We start from the raw sequence: 25,742 nt of genomic DNA, 5'->3' as shown, positions 1-25,742 counted from the left end.
AGTGCTCAATCTACTTTGGTCGGCAGTCCATTTTTTTAATGTTTCAAAAGTCTTGTGATGTCATGGGTACTGATAATTTGTACTATTTTGATATTGTGGTATTATATTATATTATTTTATATTATATTATATTATATTATAACTAACAATAAGCACAAATGTGTACAGAATTACAGAAGACTATTTAAAATGTCAATGATTTTAACAATAATTTATACCTTAAAAAATCCTGTCATAGCATATTCTTCATTAGCATACATGTGATAACATACAAAATTATTTTATCACATTGCTACCCCAAAATACTAACAAAAAAAATAAAATATATAGATAGATTTCCACTGGCTTAAATCTTTACAATTGTCCTTCAAACCATTGTGTTTTACCCATTTGCAAGCAAGAAATGTTTTAATAATTAAGTTTATAGAAAAATGTGTATAAACATTTTTGTTTCAGATATCTTAATCAATAGATGTCTTTCTGGAACATGATTTGACCTATATTTAGCATATATTTAAGTCATTTAATCATTATAGTAAATGTTACAGTTGTAAATTTAATTTTATGTGGACACCAAAATGGCACCACTCATGTCCCAGTAATATAGCAAATAATTGTATTAATATTATTCACAATTTTCTTTGGCCCTAACTTAATTTCTGTTGGCTCCACATACAGTAGAGCAGTGGTCCTTGGACCAGTATCGGTCCGCGGATCAATTGGTACCGGGCCGCACAAGAAATCATTCATTATTTCTGTTTTATTTATCAGGAGAGTCTGAACAATCTTTTATTAGGAAAATGACTGTATTCTCTTACTTACATCTCAGTCACTTGAGCGCCCAAATTTAAGCCACAAGCAGTAGAATGAGTAAGAAACAGATGTCTTCGGAAAGTTTCTTTGCAAAGGAAAAAAGGCCTAGTGAAGGACCTGCGAACTGCCAATGAATGGATCCGCAACCCATTTGTTAACACATCAGGTGAATCCACCATATCTGTGCAAGAAGAAGATCAAATGCTGGAGATTGCAAATGACAGTGGCCTGTTAGGGGTCGTTCGCATATCAAGTCTTTTCTAGAGTTTGCGCAAGTTCTTTATTTGTGCGACTTGTGCGAATTGGGTGCGTAAGCGGCATGACGCGCTCGTGCCTTCCACATGCACCTAGTTGAATGAAAGCCATGAGCGCACTGCGAGTCATGTGACAAGAACTGATCAATCAGCTTCATACTTTGTATGGAATATTCATATTTCTGTAGGCTAATTATCTCAGACAAACACAGAGCACCCAAACACTGCAGTGCTTTGCAATTGTATCCATAATTAAAACTTATATCAGAGCTGCAGCAATGTTTTGTCAGCTTGTCATCCTCTGACAAAACGGTTTATGGTCCCCTATTAACCTACGAACCATCGCTCCCCTACCCTCCCGCTCCGCAGTAAAATTGTCAAACGTTGACCAGTCGGTGGTGATAAAAAGGTTGGGGACCTCTGCAGTACAGCAGTGTTTCTCAACCATGGTCCTGGTGGCCCACAAACACTGCATGTTTTGGATGTCTCCTTTGTCTGTTCCACCCATTACATGTCTTTCAGTTTCTGCTAATGAGCTGATGATCTAATTCAGGTGTGTTTGGTTAAGGAGACAGGAAATGTGCAGAGCTGGTAGTCCTCCAGGAACGTGGTTAAGAAACACTGCAGTAGAGCATCAACCCTGGCTTTGATAACCTCTGCTTTTAACTACTTATTACATACATCAAGCAGAGGGAGCCCTTAGTTGATGGACAGAAATTATGCGGTGATGAAGATGACCTGTAAGAACCGTATATGTGACGCCACCATTTCGCCCGCAGAATGAAGCGAGACAGCTCGTCTGTCAGTGCGGAGCCTCTGACTTTCACCATACCCTTGCCGGCAGGTTTGCGCAGGAGTTAACTGACTGACAGTCGGCGCGCAAACACATCTCATCCTCCGCCTAGCAGCAAATGTATGCACAGCAGGGGTGTATAAATTGTGCTGCGCAATGGAGATCAGTTGGGTAATAGATGATGAGGTTCTCGGAAAAGGTCATCCTTAAATGTCAGTGCTCTGTCTCAATGGCTTTCTCACTTCTGTCACAATGCAACCGTGGAGCGACTCCATCAGTCACAAAAGAGTGCGAATGCGCCATCAGCTAAAGACGCTAGCCATGGGGGGTGCTAAAATAACTACACTGGCCTAATAAACTTGGTCCAGTGGGCCAAGACCTTACCTAATCACATTCCTTTCCGAAACACACACAGTATAAGCCCAGCTTTCAATGTTCAAATGAAAATCAAGCTCGCTGGATGTGAATTTCACAACGCAAGACTTCTTCATGCGGACAACTATGACCACGAGCTGTTTAAAAGTCTGCAGACCTCATTCCTCATGTAGATCTCGTTTTAAACTCAGAGCCCGCTCTAAACAGGTTGTAATTCACACACATTAAACAGCAACGAGATGCAGGGAGCTTTTTTTCCCAAGCAAAGTTGGTTTCTTTAGCCGAGTGCTAATCAGAATCAAACACGTCTGATTGGGTGGAGAGGCATGACTGATTGGCTCACGCTCTGTCGACTGCGTTCCTTCAAACCGTGCGCCGAGCCACTTTTACGCCTGTCTGCCAATTACGCCAGGGTGGATAGCTGTCTGCCGGAGAGCAGGTGTCAATGGAGCGAACTTGAGTATGCGAGTCAAAATATGCCATAAACGCATGCGCAAGAAGAAATACCTTTGTCTTTTTTTTTTACGTGCCTACACAGTATATCAGCGTGAATGTACGTAAATAAACTCTGCACTCACTACCGTATCACTTTCTGATGGCCAATTAGCCAAGGCCATCATTTCCCATTGTGCTAAAGGCCAGACGTCAGCGAGAAGGCCGAGGGCTGTTCCTCCCTGCTGTTTATTTATTTAAGTATCCTTGCGTCTTACAGACAAAGTCAGATTGATAGATTAAGCTATCCAGCCTCCGGATCAATAGCCACGGCAGAACGAAAAAGCAACTGGGAACTGTTTAATGTGCACACACTGTGTTTCCAAGTCAAAGGCGAGCAAAGTTTGTCCGAATGATGAAGGAAGGCATTAACAACCAAGAGTGCCGACAATTAAATGTGAGAACTCGACAAACCATGAGAAATGAAAAGGCTTGTTTGTGTTCGTCTGTGTGTAATAGGGTTTTGTGTGCGAGGAAAGGGGGTTTTAGTGGAACAAATACAGCACCTACGGTAAAAGTACAAATGGCTGTGTGAGCGGAAGTCAGCCCTTGTGCCCTGATCTGTTACCAGTTCCACCTACCATAATACTGACATTAACTAAATTAAGAAAATGGGGGGAAAAGCTGGTCTCAGACCATCAAGCTTGCAGGGCGACTTCTACCAGCACCATAAATCACATCTACAACAGGAAAGGAGAGGAAGCAAGCAAGAGCCTTGAGTCCTTTCCTTCTAACTACAGAGTGTGTGTGTGTGTGTGTGTGTGTAAGTGTGAGTGTATGTGTATGTGAAAGACAGGACAGAGGCGGCTAGAGTTAAGAGCAGCATGGATAGAGCAGCAGTCACACAGATCTACGGCCAGAGCGTTTACCTGGCCCTGTGCTCTGAGGGTATGCTGCGTAGCCGCCTCTTCCACGGGCCCCCCTACCTGAGCCGCGTGCTGCTGCCACTGCTGCCGCCGCCGCTACCGGACCGTACGCTGTAGCCGGGAAGCCTGTGCGGAGGGGGTGGGGGTAGGGTGGGGTTTAGGAAAGGGGTGGAGAAGGGAATGACAGTACAACAGAAAGAAACAGAATGGAAAATGAGGAGAAATAGGTAACAGGGTGGAAAAGGAATAAGAGTAGAGGAAAACAGAGGAAATGTGGTGCAACAGTGACATAATAAGAAAAAAGGGAAAGAGAAAACCAAAGTTAAGAAATAAAAGAGGATGGAAAAGGATGTAGTAAAGGAATAAGAGGAGTAGATAGCAAAAGAAAGAGGGAATGGTGTGTAAAACGTGGAATAAAAGAAAGAATTAGAGAGAGGAACAGGATGGAATAGGCCAAGTAAAGGAATGAAAGGAAAGGAAAAGGGAGTAGATAAGCAATGTGTGAGGAGGAGAGGAAGAATGGGTGGAAAAGGGTCAATACATGAAGAAGACCATGATGAGACCAAAAGTAATACATAAGCCGGGAAGATTAATAGGAGTAATGACAGAAAAGGACAGTAGAAGTGAACCAAAATAAGGAACAGGGTTGAAAATGGAGTAGTGAATGAAGGAGGGAAGTGGAAAAAGTGGAAATAGCAGGAAAGAGGAGATCAAAAGTGAGCAGAGGTGAGAACATAAAGGGAACAGGGTGGAAAAATGCGGTATGTGGAGGGATAAAACAGGAGTAAAGAAGACAGTAAAGTGAGAAAAATAGGCAGGAAACAGGAGTAGGAGAAACAGAGGAGAATCAGGGTGGAAAACAGGGGGCAGTGAAGGGAGGAGAGGGTAAAACAGAGGGAAAAATGAGAGGAGAGAATAAATTAGAAAAAAAGCAGGATCAAAGTTGCTGCAGTGTGTGTGTGTGTGTGTGCAGGATCTGCTGTACTGTGGGCGTCTTTAGAGTGCAGAGGAGACTGCAGTGGCCCTAATGCACTCTGGGTATTTCTGCATGGGTGACCACGCTGCTCCTCAGCTTATCTGTTTGGAGCACACAGTGGGATGGCCATGGCCGAGCATCAGACTTTCGGATATGCTACTAAGCTTGTGCAGTCAAGTTGCTGTGATAAACTAATTAGGTTTCAGCTATTGTGCAAAATGTAAAGGGAGCTTTAGTAGAAAGCTTGAGTGGTGGAAAATTACACTGCAGTACACATCTATTCAAGATCCTAACATTAACCTCAATAACCTATTTTAACTCAAATAATAATAATATTAATGATGAAAATGTATTTAATCATAATAAATTATTTCTTGGTAAAAATTTCAGTATGGGACAATAACCGTAAATATCTAAAATATGGGTAGGACTTTATTTTGACGGTCAATTTTGCACATTTTGTTGACTAAAAGTTACATTGTAACCACATACCAATTACTTCTCATTAGAGTATTAGTAGACTGTCAGCTTAAAATCTGCTGATACTGCTCCCTCAACAGACATTTAACTAAGTATAAGAAACTTTGCAAGTACACTTCAACTTACACTAATCCCAACTTAACAGTCTACTTAAAATCTAATGAGAATTCGTTGGTATGTAGATGCAATGCGACTTCAATTCAATAAAACGCATTAAAGGGACCATCAAAATAAAGTGATACCTAAATATGAAATGTCACAACATCAGTGGCAAAAACTTAAATAATTTTACATGATACGTGCCTCTTTTTTCTAATACGTTCACAATGTTTTAAATAAACCATACAGTAAAAACAGTTATTGTATATAAATTATTCATTCATTAATTTTCTTTTCGGCTTAGTCCGTTTATTAATCCAGGGTCGCCACAGCGGAATGAACCGCCAACTTATCCAGCACATGATTTACGCTTGCCGTGACCCACTGACGCGTAACCAATAACACTTCTGAAATGTTAGCTGGCAGTAGGTTATGTTATGTTCCTCTGTATCAAGTTTCTTCACGGGTGTTTTGTTTTTTCCAAATGCTACCTTAATGTACAAGCAACTAAAACTTGCTCATTCAGTGGCGGGAACCGGCAGACGTGCAACAAGTTTAATCATAAGGTTCACACAAAACAACTGGAGCTCTTTCATGGTACTCGACACTCTCTCAGCACAGTTGCCAAGCCGACCAACCACAGAGCTTGCTCTATGCGTCATTGCAATGTGTAGTTACATGTTTGAGAGGGTTATGCGACCACGCGAAGGCTGTGCGCGAACATACGCTTGGGCTCGATGCAGAAGTATAAATTAGCCTTAACACTGCAGCATCACGCGTGGTCACATTCCTTCATTTGTGCATTCTCTGTAGCCACATCTGTATAGATGTATATAAGGGTGCTTTCACACTTGATTCAATTGCCTGGACCAAACCCAAGAGTGATTGTCCCCCCTTGCTACCTTCTCGGTGGTTTGTGTTTACACTGTCTTTTTTCCTTCTGGACCTCAGTACGCTTGTGTCATCAAGCTGTTGTTTTGTGTACAGATTGCTAGGTGACAGCCACGAAAGCAAAGTGCCAAAATGGAGACGTCCGCATATCACAGTCATTCTGCTTTTACTGAATCTTTTGCTTTTGTTACCAAAACACAGAGCACTTGTGTCTATCTGACGCAAAAAATACATATATATTAAAAACATTCAGAACATCATGCGATCTTTACAGAAGTCATTTTTGGTGGAGACAAGCAGACATCATCACTGTTTGCACTGAGTCAGTCCCACTTGTCACCAAGGTTGGTGATACACAGACATACACACACTAATGAACGTTATGAAAACTAAAGTTTGTTGTACAGTTGGGGGTTCACTGCCATCATTTGGTACGATTGGTCTAACAGGGTTGTGCTTATTCTCTTAAAGAGTTTTTGGGTGTGTTTTGAGAATAAACCAATCAGATTCTTAGCTCCAATTCCCTTTAAGAGTTTGAACGGTCTATTTTAGTTCCTCAAAATAGCAATGTCCCAACAACGCACCTTAACACACCACTTTTCCAGACTGAAACACCCGTGAGTCCACAAAGTGGCGCAAATGGATTTGCTATTTAAACCACGTGGCGGAAAATGGGAAAATTAAGGTTGCGTTGGTCTGAAAATAACAACACGTTGGGGTAAACACATATTGCGCCGGGTGTATGATAGGGCTCAAAGACTAGTTTCAGACAAATAATAAAAACAAAAAAATTTGTAGAAAAAAATTTGTGGAACTTGTTATTACTCAGTGACAACTAGTTTAATTATTATTCAATACATTTTTCCCAATACATATAGTCTATTTGCCTGTCTCTATATACATTGTTCTTGGGATTTTAGCATTATATTGTCTCCAGCATTATAACACACCAGACATTCATTCAAGCAAATGTGAATGTTCTACTCATGAAGCTCCATCTTCCATAACACCACAAACAAATCACAAATTCACGGTATAACAAGAGCTCTAAAAGAGACACGAGACCAGGGGGCGAGTTAAAAACCCCAGCTCGGCTTCTATAAACGCAACCAGCCAGCAACAGCCAGAAAGATGATCCAGCGCTGCACTATAGGGTTAACTCCAACCATGACCAGCATCTGCAGCACAAAGGCGATATGGAAATGGCTCCACGCTCCCAACACTTTGTAGTTCACTTAAGTCACTTATCTCTGCGCTGCCGCTCATGTTTGGGCGGGAGAAACGAGGGAGCGAGACGGAGACAGAGAGTCGTAAAGCCGCGCAGGCGAATCGTCCTCCGGTTTATGCCTTGAAACTCAATCAATCAGGAGGATAATTTGGTCTCCAGGCAGTGTGAACTGAAGCTGTGGCCACACTGGGTGTTGTACGGAAGCCATGATTTGCGACAAGACCTGGATGAAAGCATCTTCATCTCCTTGCCGGTTTAGTGGCTCTTTATGGTGTTATTACGAGATTAGGCATCAGGGATTAATTGCTCACCTCCAAGTGCTCTTTAATTCACTTTAAGCATGCGTTACACTCGAGAAGGGAACAGGTATGGCATGACATTGAGGGAAAGAGTGTGTGAAAGAGCAAACTGACTGTAGGTAAAAACATCCACTGCCAAGTCCAAGATTTCATGTTTACAAGACATTGGCTTAATGGTTTTATGCATGACTACCTTCTACTAACAACAATAGCTCTATTCCAAAGCCAAGTGTGCTGCCTCATTGCCTAAATAGGGAGCAGCCTTCTGAGGCAGCGTTCTAATCGTCATGGAAACTCATAAATGGCTGATTTGGAACGTTCTGCACTGGTGGAAAGAGTCAAAGGGGTCCTATTATGCTTTTTTTAAACTTTCTGAATGCTAGTCAGCGTGTAGCTTGTATGTTTGGGAATAAAAATGACCTGAAGTTACAAATCTCTAAGTTCACTCCAAAAGGAGACATTTTGTTTTTAAAAGAACTACAATAAATAACTCATTTGGACTACAAGTGTTGATTTCCTGGGTTTATGATGTCACAAAGCAGCCTAAAACCTGCCTATGGAAATGGTTCTGTGTGATCTTCTTGACCATTATTCTTGGCTCAGATTGATTACATATTGAGATATGATTCAGATTATCAAATATATCTTTCAAACGTATGTCATTTTGTTGTTTAAACTTAATGATCCTATTAGTTGATCAATGACCGATGATGGATGCCACTATGCTAGTCTGCACAGCAATGGAGATACACAAACTCAACAAATTCTCGCAAAATTCATGAAAGAGGTTGTTTCACAGGGAGAATAGAACCCCATACATCAATAGCAATTAACAGTTGATTCCAATTAGGACTGAACGATAAATCTCATGCGATTGTCACATGCATTATTCTGTAAAGCCGGCTCTGTAATCAGCTGTGAATCTCGCATCTGTGTTTAGCTGGAGCAGCATTTACTACACAAAGGAATAGTTCTCTGCCAAACTACACCAAATATTGCATGCGATATCAACATGCTATAGTCAAACCCCAAATAATCATTCTGCGATACTGACAGCTGTTTGCGTAGCTTCTCAGTGAACTAAGGCTCTTTGAAGTAAATGTTGCCCTTGTTAAAACTGAAGGCATGTGCAAACAACACATATAATGATGATTTTGCTCAAAACTTCATAGTTTCAGTTGAGTGTTTGTAATATTTCCTCTAGTGAAATGATTCATTTTTTACACAGAAAAATAGTATGCAACATATTTCATCATAGCATTCTAAGCAGTGACAAATGCGTTGCATCATTATATACTTTATTATCAGATAAATTATAATAAGAAGAACTTATTAAACCATAGATAAACCATATGTTGTCGTGGTCATGTGTTTGTTAATCACGTTGGCTATTTCTCAATTAAAAAAAGGCAGAGAATGGACTCACGTTCTATAGGGAGACCAGTCTTGCCAAGTTACCTCGAAAGAACGAATTCAGGAGAACTCGAGAACAGAGAACGTGTCCTGTGAGAAATGAGATGCTACATTCTTCCCTGGTTCTTCTTCATGGTCACATGACCTTCACGCGTATTTAATGTAAGATTATTTAAACATTACAGCATTCTTACAATGATTTCTTGTTTTTCCGCTTTTATCAATATATAAACAATGCATAAAGACCTTACAAATATTCCTTGCACAATACAAATAAAATAAATTTTAATACAAATTTCAGCAAATTTTACATAAAATGTGTTTATTCTCATGCTAATAGTTACTTTCTCAGTCTCATTTAGGGAAACTCCTGAGATGAATAAGTTTTATCTCTGAACTTTAATAATAAACCTATTTAAAATGCTGTGCTTCCCACCTCCTTTATTCAGCCGCAATGACTTCTGGGACTTCTAGAAAGTTCGGTGCTCAAGTCTGCATTGGTGCCAAGAACACATCCAGGAACTTTCATGCATCCTCCGTTCTTGAGTTTTGGAACTGAACTTTGGCAGTTGACGTTACACGAGAACACAAGGATGCAAGAACGCTGAAGATCGCATATTGAGAAACAGCCGTTAAAATCAGATGAAAGCAGTCATATCTTATTTATCATACGCTTTTCCTGGTGTTCTTTGGGCTATATTTGTTTTTTTTATTGTGCGACTCGCGCCTTTGAAGGAAATTTACCAGTGATTACATCACCATACTTTACTCACATGATGTGCAAGACAATCGCAGCTTTTGCGAAATCACAAATGCAATTTTATGTCGCTATATCATTCAGCCCTAATTTCAATTATACTTAGTTTGATGCTTGCATGCTGTTAAGGTAATGACCTTCACTAGCTATGTTTCCAGCCAAAAATGCAAAAAATATGTATGCGCAAAACTGGAATATCGCATAAAAGACACACGAATAAAGCAGCATTTCCATCCAATGAGTCAAAGAGAACAAAGTAGTCACTTCCTGATTAACTGGTGCCAAATATCAACATTAAAAACAGAAACTGCTGCGGTAGAAGAAGCTGTGTGAATCTTTTCTTTATTTTATAAATGACTAGCGTCTCAGATGACAATAATCGTGTGTTGGTGCTTAAAGGTGCGAGACGCAGAGCACAGACGCTCTTGACAGGTCTAGAAGTAATTAATAATATATTAACATTAATACTGAAATAGTCAAAGCGATTGAGAATGACCAAAACAACATTTCAGATGTTTCACAGAGTGCTCAGACTGCTGGTTTATCCATTCACACACATTTTTATCATCACATGATCTCTTATTACAAAATCACATGACTTTATTGCGCATACTGAAATTTGTTGGGTAAAAGTGTTTCTATCGTAGTTTATGCGCATCTTTTCTTATCAAATAAAAAGTTTATCCTATTCAGTTAATATTTTCAATATGTATCCACATCTTGGCATTTCCATCACCTATTTTTTAAAAATAGGTAGATGAAAACTTAGCTACTAAAGCAAGACCTGAATACAAGGTTAAAAAAAGCAAAAAACTAACAATAAAACGCTAAATACAAAATAAAAGAGAAAATCTAAAAACTAATATATTACAAATTAAAAAAAACTTTAAATTACAAGAAATAAAACAACTAAAAACAAACAAAAAAACTTAACCAAAAAATAAAAAAAAATAACCAAATCTACAATAACTATAATTTCATTCACAACATCTTCTATTCACGTATCTTCTATTGTGTTTGTTATGATCACCATCGATCTAGTGGCTGCAGATAAACACACAGTTCAATAAAGAACTACCGCCGTTCTATGCAACCAGCAGTATGGATGCCATTTTTACTAGCACACTTAATACTGTGGCACCCATCAAATTAAAAAAAATGTTAGAGAGAATAAAACTACACCATGGTATAACAGTCATACTTGCGCTCTCAAAACAGCAACCCGTGCCCAATGGTCGTGCCCAACTGAGCCTGGTTTCTCTCAAGATTTTTTAATTCTTAACTTTCGCCAATTGGTGAAGTTTTTTCCTCGCCGATGTTGCCACTGGCTTGCATGGTTCAGAGCTGTGCATCGATGGATTTGCTCTTCAGTGTTTGGACTCTCAGTAGTGAATATTAAACCCCACTGAACTGAGCTAGACTGAACTGAACTTAAACACTGAAAACTGAACTGACACTGTTTCAATTTACTATAATCTTCTATGTGAAGCTGCTTTGACACAATCTACATTGTAAAAGCGCTATAAAAATAAAGGTGAATTGAACTGAATTGAATATGGACTATAAATCCTGTCATGCAGTGCTCACTCACACCGGTTCTTCATTCCGTTGATTACACACACACTCACGCAGACACAGCTGAAGCTCATCATTCATTCATTACCCGGACTATAAAGAGAGCACTCTCGCACACATCAGTGCTGAGTTTTGTAAACAGTATTGTAAACTTTACAACGCATTTCCTTGCCTTGTTTTGACGTGTAAGACCCTTGCCTTGTTTTATTGTTTATTCCTATATGCTGCCTGCCTTTTGGCCCTCTGCCTGTTTATGACCACGACTCTGGATTTCCTGTGTGCATCTGTTTGCCCTTGTGTTGACTGTTGCTTGCCTGATCATTCTTGTTAATAAACAATGCATTTGGATTCGCAGTCCATTGTCAGCGTCCACTTCACATTACAGTGTTCCACAGAAGCAATACATTTATACAATTAACATTTTTAGTGAACTACTCCTAACTAGGCAGCTCACTGGTTTTTAGAACAAAGCAAAAAAAAAAAACACAACTGCATTACGAGAAAATCTGTCTTCTGCATTTGCGTGCAAAAAAAGCGCTAAAACGTGGAAGCACGAGTGTGTGTGTGGCGTGCCCACGTGTGCATGTCAAAGAGACAGAGAAGCGCTCAGCTTGCTCAAATCTGCAGTGTTCAAACATCATAATTAAATATTATCATTTTAGTGAACAATGAAGGACATCCACTCGAATGCTTCGTCAAAGTCATTATTATAATATAAATATAATTATAGAGCAGCTCTCTAATTAAAACACACATCTTTGGCTGCAGCGGTCCGTTCATGATTGAAAGCCAATAGACAATAAGTGGGTGACACTGGCAGATGGTTGGGTTCACATAGAAGGATGGATGGTAATTAGCCCTGTCTCTTACTGGTTCCCTCCTATTCTTCAGCACAGACACCCTCCAAACCCTCATATTAGTGGCCCTAATAACCTTTCATGTGCTGCTAATGCCTAATCAAAAAGGAGTCTTTAGGACAAGATTAGCTGTAGAATTGAACAATGGGACCGAGCGCTTAACATCCAGATATATGAAAGCGCTGTCTATATTGCTGCTAGTGTTAAATATTTTAGCCAACAAAGAAAATTCTAGCTCCTGACGATTCTTTATTGGAAATAAAGCAGGTTTCTTACAGTTAAGAGCATCACCATCACCTCTGACAATGTGTTTTCACAGTCCTTCTGAAAGCCCGGATATGTTGCATGTATGAGACAGCTTGACAATGCCTGTGTAAATGGATTAAGACAGATGCTTGCGTGTGAAAATGCATGCTTTACAAGCATTGGAGGTAATGTGGTATACTGTAATTAACGCACATCTTATACCATCATTTCCAGAATATTAGTCACATTTTTTTAAATAATGCACTTAATGAGACAAAGCGTGCAGATTTGGATTGGTGCTGAATGAGTATTTGGATTGTAGATATTTCACACATGCCACTAGTTTCAGTTTTACTTTACTGTAAATACAGTTGATCAATTTAGTTTAGAGTGAACTGCTTTTTAAATGTTATTTTCTGTTATAAGTGAAGGGAACTAAAATGGATCCACAGTATAGTGTTTGTTAGTGTTGAATTTCATTTAGAGCTACCAGTGGCTACTATTACATTATTTCTGAAGCAAAATATACAATTTTCCATACACCTTTGCAACTTATTTGTTATTTTTTTTTACTCTTTCAACAATGGAATTTTGAAATTGTGTGACTTACATGCCTTAAAGCAAAATACTGTACGTCAATGTAAATACAGTAATTATTACAAATTAATAGTAACTGTGTGACTATTACAACTATTGTTGGAAAGTTTGGAGTTTGTAAGGCTGTTTTTTGACAAAAAATACAATTAAAACAATAATAATATACTCTCAGAAGGGAGAAAAAAGGAGCTGTCACTGGGGTCCACTGAGGTACCAATATGGTGCCTTCAGGTACAAATATGTACCTTTTGAAAAGATACTGCCCCAGTGACAGCTCCTGTACCTTTATTTCTGAGAGTGTATTGTAAAGAATTACAATTTAAGACTGACTAAAAGTGAAAAGTAAGTATTTTAGACATTTTTGCTACATTGTAAGAGCTTTTTGATGAAGTTAATGAATGCTTGCTGAACAAGTGACATATTAAAAAAAACTTACTAGCCCCAAAGTTCTAAAAATACTGTAGTTGGCCAAATAGAAACAAAGAACAAAAAGGAAAGAAAATTACCTTTTAGTAGGAACATGACAAAAATGTATTAAAGAGCACCTGTTTTACCCCTTTTTAAAGATTTAAGATAAGTCTATTGTGTCTTCAGAATGTGTCTGTAAAGTTTCAGCTCAAAACACCCCTCAGATTATTTATTATACCTTTCAGAATATTGGATTTTCTGTTCTGAACACAATGCAGCTGTTGTTGTTGCCTGTGCCTTTAATGATAGTTCTCTCCGGCCACTGTTCCCACGTGCGTGTCAGAGTGTGCCTCAAGACTCGGCTGCGTCAGATAAACAGCACAGTGACAGACATGAAGGAAGCAGATCTCACATAATGTTTTTGAGAGATACTACAGTAAGACTAGAATGTTGTTACAAACGCATACAAAGCACGCGCTTAACTTTGCACTGTTTTTGCATGACAAATGTGTGAGTATACACGTTAATATCCACTGCTGTATGGATATCCGTTATGTTAATGCAAAATAAACCTGATTTAATGTCCACAAACAGGGATTGAAGCGTCTTTTTTTTAAACTGTACTGACATGCGGCTGTGGCGACAGTAAAGACGGTAAAATCGCTGTAATTCATTACAAACATGCACTCTTTTATAAACATTTTAAACTTGTAAAACTCATTCTTGCTCACATTTGATGATCACAGAGAGCTCAACAGATCTTTTAATATCAGCAAATGTAAAAAGAGACTTATTGTGTTTCTATCGTTCCAGTATGACTGTGGACCAACTATATCGACACACAGTTCTACCCAAACAGCTTACAGAAGATGATTTTCATCATAGGTGCCCTTTAAAACAACCAATTGAAATATGTAGCAATGGCTCAACAATCACACTGAACTATTTCTAATCAATATTTTACAGGTAAAATTCATAAATTATTTTTTTAAACATAAAGGTTAGTTAAAGGCAAAGTTTGCCTCCAAAATTCTGTCCCACTCATGTTGCCTGGATTTCACTGACTTTCAAAACACTTTCTGTTTATGTTCTGCCGAACAAAGTGAGTCATACAGACTTGGGACACGAGAGTGAGTAAATGATGAAACACTTGTTCAATCTTACGGTGAACTATCCTTTGAAGCATGAAGTTGAACCTGATGGTCTTTCTGTCTCATCTAAAAGGCTGCATTACACTTCCTGTAAATATTAGTTTTAGTCCCACTCATCAGCCTCTTCAGAAAAGAACCGGCTCTTGACACGAGTAAAACATCTCTCAGACAATGGTAAACATGCACCCTGCTGCGTCCCATCAATACCGCTGTTAATTGTGGTGCTTCTGAACTTTTTTTTCTCTCTCTCTCTCTCTCTCTCTCTCAAAGCAGGTACCTCTCCACCCCACAATCATTTGTTTGATGTCAATATTCTATTCGGATGTCTGTGTGCTAGAGATCTGGAAAGTTCTGGAAACAAATTACCTACTCTGAAACCGCAAATTAAAAAGGTTAATTCACACGTCTCACCGACGCTTTGTTCCTGAAGAGGGTCGGTGGGGCGAGAGATGGGGGGCGAGGGGTGGAGGGGTGAGTGTTATCCCTCAGGAACAGCTTGGCAGAATCAAATCAATTTCATGGCCTCTCTATTACTGAGGACATAACGCCAATATTTAGCTTTCCACTTTTACCCATTTTTCCAGCCTGTTTGCTCTGTCAGTGGCCGTGCTCGGCTGGGCCGGACTGGCCTGGAGGAGGGACAAGGACACATCTGTTCCACCCCGGAGCCCTGGAGGAGATGCCGTCCTCACTCGTCCCTTCTCTCTCTCGCTCTCTCTCACCCACGCACTTCTCCTTTTTTCACCGTCTCCTAAAGGAAGACTTCTCGGTACGTTTTATGAATCCGCAATTTTTATTTTATGATCACTAATGCCTGTTTGTTCTTGCCAGCAGTCCTCTGGAGGCGCTCCAGTTTGGACCGCGCACCGTTTGTTTTCTTTTCTGAATCTGTGAGTCACAGACATTAAATAATTATACACGGTCGATCATGATTTTAAGTCATAATGGCCATTAAATGAGATTAGCGGGGCTGCTAACATTAAAAGAGAAATGGCAATACATCTGATGAATTTGATATTGAATGTATCAGAACATCATTTAAACCCCTGATGAAAATGGATCAAAGAACAGGAACCGTGCCCTTGCTTTTCAACCACACTCAAAAAGCGCTATTAGTCGATGTAGCTATTATAAAAGACATTCAAGAGAGAAATGAATTAGAAACGCGAGTGCTAAAATGAGCATCTTAGGAAAAAAAAAAGGTGGATAAAAGAAAAGAGCAATCTCGCCGACCATCTTTTCATCCGGCAAACGAGAGGTGAGTCATGCTTCTCTAGTAGAAGCCCTTGACTTGTATTACTTTCAAAAGGGCCTTTTCTGCAGAGCTATCAAAGACTGCCGGGAGCTTGGGCAATGAGGCTTCCAAATGCACAAGCCAGAGTGGCATTCGACAGGAGAGAACTCCTCCGTATTACACCCATCTATTGCTAATGAGGGGGCTGACGGTGAAAAAGACAAGAGATGTGTCGCCGCTCTGGAGTCTGTGGCTTTGGGGATTGCAGGTGTGAGAATGGAGGGTCAATGCTGGCTGCAGGGGGTTCAGCCGCTGGTGATGAGAGGTGTGAGTTTATTTAGAAGAGGAAAGCTTAGCGGAGGGCATCATTTACCACATTCATTGATGGTCACAGAACAATTATGCTACTGTCATCCAGGGCCACGAGTGCTGAAATTAATGCTGATTTGAACACCGTTTGTGGCCTAGATATGAGCGAAACCTTGTGCTGCTGCATTGCATTTATTTTCACATCTCACACATAGTGAATTAAAAAAACTTCATGACTTCATGAAAGAGGAACATAGCTAAGAACTAAAAGAGCTTATGTACTGGATGTACAGTTCCTAGAACTATTGGAGAATGGGAATGACTTTTGCTTCAAGAACACCATTTGGGAACAACTAAATTAGCTCCTGTGTCTAAGCAGTGTGTAATCAAACACAACAGAAACTACCAAGACTATAGGTGCTGACTGGACTACTGGTGATACCCACACAGTATTATTATTTAGAAAGCTCTGTCATCATATAGTTGTGGCGTTGTGTTTTTTTCTTAGCTTCAGTGATAAACTACAAACTTATATAGTCTATATTTTAGCTCCATTGCCACAAAACACATGTCCACGATCTTCCAGTTGTTGATTCTGTAGAATGCAGTGCTTGTTGTCGGCTGGCTTAAGATATCATATGAGCCTTAGGTTCAGGCTCTTTTAAAGCCTGGAAACACCACCTTCTGTAGAAACATTTAAAGCCTAGAAAACACTAGAACTGCAAAATACCTGACATAACCTTAAACACCCTATCAACTGCCCAGAACACATCTGCAACCATTTGACAACCATATTACAGCCTGATTAGCACAGGGGTTTTCAAACCGTGGGGGGCCAGCACCTATTAAGCGATTTTTATGTGTTTACTAAAGGGAATATGATTAACGTTAGCTCCACAGCTAACTATCAGTTACCTGTAGAGTTAATGCGTTCTAGTAAAATATATACAAATAAAATGGGCCGGGTGCTTTTTAAAATGAATGACGGTGAATGAACGAAAGTCAAACCGGTGAGCCATCTGACAAAAAAGTGCCCTTCTGAATCAAATCAGCAGGGTTCCCATCTGGATCTTTCACTTATTTTAAAGACACTACTGACTATGTTTACATGGACATCAGATATTTGCCTTAATAAGACAATAATATAATTAAGGTGTTACGTGAAGTGCTTTTTGAATGTTGCGTCACCAGGCTATTCACGTTTCCTGCAGAGTTTCATGTAATTTTGGGTGTTTTATCTTTAATATTTCGACTTTACTGCAGTTCGTTGCAAGTTTTACTTTTACTCATTAACATTTCATTCACATCCCCGTGACAACCTGGGGTATTAGACGTGAATATAAACTATATAAAGCCGGATGGAAAGAAAAAAAAACCTCCGCATTTCATGATGTGTGTGTGTGAGTGTGTGTGTGTGCGGTCTTTCACTGACAGCTGTGTGTGTGGATCACAAAATGCGGCGCAAAGTCCTACATGACGGTAATAGTTTGATTGCAGTGTTTACTTCAATAATGCCACTAATATATGCATACTCCACATGTTCACTTAATTCCATTTCTGTTTAGTTCAGTTATGACTTTTGTCAGATTAAGGTAATCAAAAATCACTGTTTACATGCTAGATTCTAATCAGAGTATTGTCTTAATCTTATTAAAATCGTATTAAAGTATTGTTGCCCATGTAAACATACTCAATGTTCGACTCAACCACACTGTTAGGGCTCTGTAAACTTGTGAAGCAGCATTTTCTGTATGTACGTATATCAAAAGCAAGTGGGCTATGGCTCACGCTTATTGGCAGTGGAAGATGATTTACATTTAGTCGTGTCAGGAGTCTGACCACAGATTAGCATGTTGTCCTCACAGAAACAAGCTCAGCCGTCACACTGAATTAGGTAAGCTATGTATTTATGTTTTAATGTAATTAATTCAATGCACTTTAAACGCAGCAAGTAATACGTGAATGATGTTTGCGCATACATTATAATTTTGGCGCATGTGAAATTGGACAAATTTGGCGGGGCGTGTCCTAAAAGTTTGAAAACCCCTGGATTAGCAAACACCCAGAGCACTCTAGAAATAGAAGCGCAGCCTCCCGGAGAACCATAGAAGCATTAACATCTACTTCACTTTCATCAATTGGTAAAGTTTTGTTCCTTGTCACTGTCGCCACTGGCTTACTTGGTTTGAGAGTTGTAAAACTTGCACATTCATGGATTTGCTCTTCAGTATTTGGACTTTCCGCAGTGAAAATTAAACTAAACTGAACTTCAACTCTGAAAACTGGACTGACAACTTACTAGAAATTCTATGTTAAGCTGTTTTGACACAATCTACATTGCAAAAGCGCTATAAAATTAAACATGAATTAAAAAACTACTCAGAACACTCAGAGTGATCATTATGTAGTATTACATTAAATAACAGAACAAAGAATTTAAATGTATTTGATACAGATTTAAATAACTTTATACAAAATATGAAGTATATTGCTAATATTTTTTGAATCTACTCTGGAGAAGTGTGAGAATGTGCTATGGCCCACTCACGATCAGAGGTTAAATACACAAGCAATGTTTTCATTGATCTGAGAAGCACATTAGTGGGAAAAAACACTGGAATATATGACCGGCCAAAGGGAGCATCACATACAAGGTGTGAAGCTGTGTCTGACTAATAGTGCATCTTATAGAGCAATTTCTGAAGGCAGAAGGCATGACCAGATTTCTTTGGTACATCCATCATCTCAGGCCTGAATAAAATAGGCCAGAAGGGCTTCCTGAATAGCATCACAAAACATCCACATGGCTGGGTACCACCCATCACAAAATGTGTCAAATTGAGTGAATTTAGCATTGATATATATCAAAAGTGTAAACTCGCTGACCGCTTTATTAGGGACAATTGTTCAACTGCTTGCACACAATCACAGAACATCAAATTGGTAAACAAAAGAGAAGTGATTTTATAGAACTGGAACATGTCATGGTTGCTGGTGCCAGACAGACCGAGTATGAATGGTAGAAAATGAGTATGAAATGGTCATATAAACAGAAAATATCTAGTGAGTGGTGAAAATGCTGTGTTGATATCACAAGAAAACAACCAGACTGGTTAAAAAGCAACTGGAACTTAAATAGCTTCTTGTTACAGGCAGGGTCTGCAAAGGAGCATCACAGAATGCTGAACCTTAAGGCAGGATTCCTTCAGCAGCAGATCACACTGGTGCCACGATTACCAGTTAAGAGGAGAAATTTTTGGACAACAACATTGTCAGATAGTAGGGTCAAAATTTGGCATAAACAGCCTAATCTTCCATGATGAGTTCAAGCTACTAGTGTTGATGAAATGGTATTGGGATTTATTTGTATAGTTTGGGCTTACCAACTGAGCACTGATTAAATGCCATTTGAGTATTGTTGTTGACCATGTCCATCCCTTAACTTCACATAAAATAACAGTATGTAAATTTTTTGATGGTTACCCCAGTTGAATTATGCACTTTGCTCAAATCATCACCAACTGGTTTCTTAAACTTGACAACGAGTTCACTATTCTTAAATGGCATCTACAGGCAGAAGATCGCAATATGCTAGAATGAGAAATTAGCATCATTGATGTGCAACTGACAAATCTGCCGCAACTGGACCTGTGTTAATAGATTAAAACCAAGAAACCAAGTTTGATGAGGAAGAGCTTCAAATTTTACTCCAAAGAAATGGGACAGCACTACAGCACCAGCACACGTCATCATATGTCATAGTGATCTCTTACTTCATATGTGACGGCGACTGCTGTAGTTATTCCAGTTGCATTATTTTTTGGTATCTATCTTCAGGAAATCACAGAACGCAACGATATAATGTCGCAATAAGCTCATAACTGTACTATGTATTTACACTATGGCTAAACACAAGAAAACAATATTAAAATTATACCACCAGACACTGTAAAAATGTAATTCCCAGCCACTAGACCTTTCTTGCAGTGTATTTGAGTGTTATCGAGTGACAAAGGTGAAAGTATGTTGTGGGACTACTATACAGGAGTTATTATTATGGATTATAGATAGCCAAATTTAGTGGGTTTTTTTAAATAGTTTTTTTAGAAAGCCTGATGGTAAAACACGAATGCCATTATGAATGTATTAAAACATAAGCTTGTTTGTTGTAAAAATGTATAATAATGACAAAAAACATGCTAATTTGTGCATCTCCTGACTTCCCTCTGCACCCATTTTGCTGTGCAAGTTTTCTTACCTCTTGGTTTCAAGTGCGAGCCTAAAAAATCTCTGTTTCAAGGGCTACCTTGCCCTTCCTCTTAGCCCAACGCCTTCAAGCTAAAGAGAATTGGGACACCCCTACTCCTTCATGTGAATGCGCAAAACGAGGGGTGGGGGTAAGGGGATGGGTTAATGGCTAAAGGGTAGAATTGGGATTACTGTAGGCCTAAGAAGAATTTTGTCAGCTTCAAGGTTCAAGTAACATGTACCTAATAAAGTGGCCTGTGAGCATAAATCAACATTCCAGGTTATTAAACCACTGTTTCTCTCCTGGTTTACTTCTCATGCTTAATCTACAAACAGCACAGTGCTCTGAGCGGTAAAATGGGGGATGGAGGGGTTGGAGTAAGAAGTATGTAACTGTTCCCAAGGGATGAAGCAGTGCCAGGGGAGGCAGTTCAGAGAAGACGCCACTTTATATGAGGCAATAAAACCTACAACCACTCAAAAGAGAGACATTTTTCAAAGCGGTAATGAGCAGCAAAGAAAATACATATCAGTTCTGGTGCACAGAACAAATAGAGTAAAAGAACAAGCTGACACCACTGCATAAATATTGCCGGTAAGGCTTTAACTAAGAAAACTCAAGTTACTGCCTAGGAATACAACAGGGAACGCACAGGGCTAAGTCACCGCATCTGAATGTCGTATTGATGTATGGCCAGTGAGGAAACAAGCCCATTGGTTAAGTACAGAAATGTGTAATGCCATGGGCTTGGCAAACAGGATCTTAATTCAGGATCTAAAGTTCAACTCAAGACAAGAATGGAAGATCAAGAGGGTGAAAGAGGAATGAGAGGTGAACTTTGTCACTCAGCTGAAGATCACGACATTGGGGATTTGAAAGATCCAGATCTGGTCTGCCTGCTAATGTCAGAACCTGCCGAGACATTGGCGAGACCTCATATGGTTAGAGCAAGCCAAGTCATCTCCCCCCGCGGCTTCCCGGCCCCCTGGATTCAGGTCCAATCACTGCCATCAGCATGAGCACATATAATGAGACTGCGGCCCAGGGACAGGTCTCCTCTACTGGCTGCCTGACGCCCTACTTTGCAGTCTGCCGCCTCCTTGATGAGGGCAATTACTGGCCAGACAAATACTATATCTCTAGTAGAAGGGCACAGGGATTAATCTGGGGAGGGGGAGGTGGGGGCAGGCAAAGTCACCCACTCTTCAGACCAGATTCTTTAAGAAGCTCATCTGAGGGTACTTGACTTCTCATTCACGACTATGAATAAGCAGGCAGATCCATGGTTAGCCCGGCAGTTGGCTGATGCTAAGCTAATGGTTTAATATATATATATATATATATATATATATATATATATATATATATATATATATATACACATTATATATATATATATATATATATATATATATATATTAATACATTATAAATGCTTTGCTGCAAAGACCATCACAACACTCAAAGCATTTCTAAAGCAGTGCTGAAGTATATCACAGATCTCTCTTTTAAATTAATATTTTCTATAGGATGCTTTACAATATTATATTTGTGCATACAGTATACGATAGATTTGTCAGCACCAAAGCCAAATCTGGAACTAGTTTAAAATAAAACTTTAAGATCACAGTCCAAAAACTAGTACACCCAAATTAAAGTGCTGGGGGAAAATATGACTTAAAATTGTAATAAGCATGAAAAATAAAGAAAAACATAAAAATGAAAATTTTTGGAATATTGAATTAGAGCCCTGCATGGGCCTTAAATTTAAGCCCTCGCCCAGCCCTGGCCCGAGACACACAAGCTGTAGCCCTGCCCTTGTCCAACAGCTTATCAAAATTTTTGGCCCGAATCTGACCCGAAGCCTTTTTTCTGTCAAACAGCTTATACTGTTACATCCCTTACAATAGACCAGATTTGTATTTAATAGAATGTTGATGTTTGTTCGTTTAATTTTTTAAAAATTAAAATAATTTACAGAAACGACACATCTATATACAAGCGTTATGTGGTCCACAGTGAGTTTAGTCAATTTAACTGTGCATTGTGCATAACCAGTTGCTCCTCATTTAAAGTTGTTACTATTTTTAAAAGTTGACCAGAAGTTTTCCTTTCCTAGTGTTTATTACAGTTTTAAAACATCACAAAGTAGATCTCATTCAATTTTTTTATTTTTAGCTGTTTTCTAAAGCAGGCGCAAATCACGATATGTGTGCTAGCTATGACGTGAAAATGGGCCCCAAAAGACATGTCACAAAGTATCAATTTCTGCCATGCGCGGTCAGGCTAATACTTCACCTAATCTGCTCCTGTGTCATTAACTACATGGTGCAGGACATTGGTTGCTATCACCTCGGCAGCCAATGAACTCGCTCCTCCTCAGTTTAAATTCTCCGTATCATTTCACGCAGTCAAGCTGCAGCACATTTTCGAAGACCCTCCTCCACCCCAGCTCCACCTGTGTTTAGATCTGCGATCGGTGTTACATATATATTTTGTTTGCAGCAGCAGTGTGTTATATTCTCAGACAACATGTCTGTGTATATACTGGTAGTAGTAGGTCTCAGTACTTGCTCTGCCATAATAATCAAAGCAGCAGCAGCATAGCAGATTTATACCACCAAGACCAAATACATCAACATATTCAATACTATACTAAATCCTGAGAGTGTTCATGACAGAAATGTAGCTGAAATGGACAGACTAGGAATGGCATCATCACTGACAACATGGTTTTAAAGTATTCTCTCATTCTATGGTTTTGAAGTATGACTCACCTTGATTTTTTCAAAGTATAAAGTTTGCAAAATCCAGGTATGAACATGTCCTTACCAGTTTCACCACCTACAGCAACTGTGTACTAAACATCAAATACGCTCTGATTGGCTGCGTTTGCACCATGTCATGTGACATCTTGCTGTGCTTCCCTAAAGGCAAAAGAAAGAGCTTCATTCAGAGTTCCATGTCTGAGTTGTGGATCTGATACAAGCTGATAATTAAACCCGTACTGGTTAAACCGCCTCTGCAGTGCAGAATGGGATATGACAGGGATTCAGTCTGACTGAGGGGAACAGCAGATGAGTCATCAGTGTGATTACTGCAGGCAGGGCGCATGAGACAGACTGTCTAATCTATCGCTATGAAACGACCTCCAAAATGACCTCTGCCACCGCGCACGCCGTTTACGCTGTAAACACACACACAACATCTGCCCAGTGCAGCCCACGTCAGTCAAGAATTACCCCTAGATGAAGCGGCAGGATACGTTTTTAAGAGCGGAGTGTGTGGCAAGTGTGTGTCCAGCTCAGCGGTCCCCGTTTTGAGCATGTAACGTGGTGAATGTGTTTGCCTCATGCCTACTGAGTTAATAAGCAGCCTTTTCAATTAGAGCTAATTTGGGTGAAGAGCTGAATGGGGTAGCGCAGCTGCAGGAGACTTCACTGTTGCCTATTCAAATGCTTGCTCTTTCTCTCTCTCTTTCTCCTGCTTTTATGATTCTCTTCTCACAATGGGTCAAAGAGAATTAAAAAAAAGAAGTGCCACTCTCCTAAAGTCTGTTAGTACTGCCAAACTCAGTAGGGCAAAGTTTACATCATACCTTCCCTAGGCAAGTGCCACTGGCTTCTTCTTTCAGTCATCTCCCAATTTCCTCTCCTCCTCCACCTCTCTCGCCTCCTTTACAAAGAGCATCTCTGGTCAGCCAAAGCGGCATCTTTATTTGTTTGTTTGCACTCCAATATCCTGCGAGCATGGTCGTGTTATCTGTATGACGAGGCCGGCAGAGGGTTGCACAGCAGAGAATGGAGAGGGGGCCCCGTTCCTGACAGCCTGTGTGTTTGCATAACTGATTGGGCCCTAATCAAAAGTGAAGCATCAATTCCAGCCCTCCCTCTTCTTCCTCCTGAGGAGAACAGAGAGATAAATGGAGGAATGAGAGATAAAGGATGGTGTTCTAACACGTTGTTCATTCCGACTGGGCCGAGAGGGGTGGTGACCTTGACGTCGGTACATCTTTCAGCTTTGATCAGTTGCAGCCATGTCAAACCACAGAAGTGGTGGCAGAATGGAGATGAGCAGAGATGATTTGCCGCTTTAAAAACTGAAAGTAGCTGGCAAGAATTAACAGAAATTAAAGAAAATGCAGAACAACAACAGTCCCACAAGAAAATTTGACATACATAATGAACCTTTACTTAAAGACCACCTTTACTTGCATTTCTCTAGATCACCACTGTTGTAAAACAAAATGAACGATGAGAACGCAGTCCAGGAGAGTCAAACAAGCAGTATTTCGTTATTAAGACGTGTTGGTTGTTCTGCAGTCAAACAGGCCTTAAAGAAGTCCACGAGTCTGCAAGATCCTACAGGAGTCTCTTACAGGTCTGCAGTTTGCAAGTTATCATCACAAGTCTGCAATCAAGTCTAAAATGAATCAAAGATGTTCTGTCTATTATGTGTTTTAGGAGGGGGCAGAGTTTGTAGCTGGAGACATAGAAAATATGCATGACTCGTTTTAGTTGAAAATCTTGTTTTAGGATCCTGAGGTTTCACCTGCCCAGACCAGCTTGAACGTATCACCCAAAGACAAAGGCACAGTTGTTGGGACCCTGCCTTAAGGTTAAGAATCTTGGTGTGATTCTGAAGTCAGATATGTGTTTCAGTAGTCAAAGCAGTAAGTAAATCAGCCTACTATCATTTCAAAACATTTCACTAATTAGATGCTTTGTTTCCAGTGAGAACTTGTTCATGCTTTTATCAGCAGCAGCGTGGATTACTGTAACAACTCCTCACTGGCCTTCTCAAAAAGACAGTCAGACCGTTGCAGCTTATCCAGAACGCTGCTGCCAGGATTCTGACCAGAACCAGAAAATCAGAGCACATTACACCTGTCCAGAGGTCTTTACACTGGCTCCCGGTTACATTCAGAATAGATTTTAAAGTGTTATTCAGGGCTCGAAATCAACCTTTTTGCTTGGTAGCACTGGTGCTCCTAACTTTAAAAATGTAGACACATCAGCCAAAATTTAGTCGAACCCACCAATTATGAGTACCGCTACTACAAGTTTTACATAAACAGATTTATTGTATTTGAAATCAACACTAATCAAAACTAACAAGCAAAAAAATATGCATGCTTGAGGAAAATATGTCTCAACGAAATCCCGTTATTACAAGAAAATAAATTTTTCTAACAAAATTGAGTGAACAAAAGATACGCAGACCGCTCACCGACCCTACACGTACTGCTTAACATGAATGAATCTGTTAATGATTCCTGAGCTGTGTTCTCACGGGTGGTGTCTGATATCGCACAGATGCTTTTGACATATACCTTATTATTTGCATACACCATTTTAATAGCAATACCGGTCTTTTCATG

At 39.7% G+C, this 25,742-nt stretch overlaps 1 protein-coding gene across 9 annotated transcripts in view; it reads right to left on the bottom strand.

The window, feature by feature from the left end:
* Positions 1-25,742, bottom strand: part of msi2b (musashi RNA-binding protein 2b) — a 381,615-nt gene that overhangs the window by 38,879 nt on the left and 316,994 nt on the right. For 5 of the 9 annotated variants that reach the window (XM_056474347.1, XM_056474345.1, XM_056474348.1 and 2 more), the window contains one exon: positions 3,597-3,719. The exons of 2 other annotated variants lie outside the window; for them this stretch is intronic. In XM_056474347.1, coding sequence (XP_056330322.1) covers positions 3,597-3,719 — 123 coding nt within the window. The remainder of the gene's footprint in view (positions 1-3,596; positions 3,720-25,742) is intronic. 2 more of the 9 variants (XM_056474349.1, XM_056474353.1) reach the window with 1 other exon arrangement.

This window comes from Danio aesculapii, chromosome 15 (assembly GCF_903798145.1).
Source record: "Danio aesculapii chromosome 15, fDanAes4.1, whole genome shotgun sequence".
In the NCBI taxonomy this organism is placed as follows: Eukaryota; Metazoa; Chordata; class Actinopteri; order Cypriniformes; family Danionidae; genus Danio; species Danio aesculapii.
This window is presented reverse-complemented; position numbering and strand designations above follow the sequence as displayed.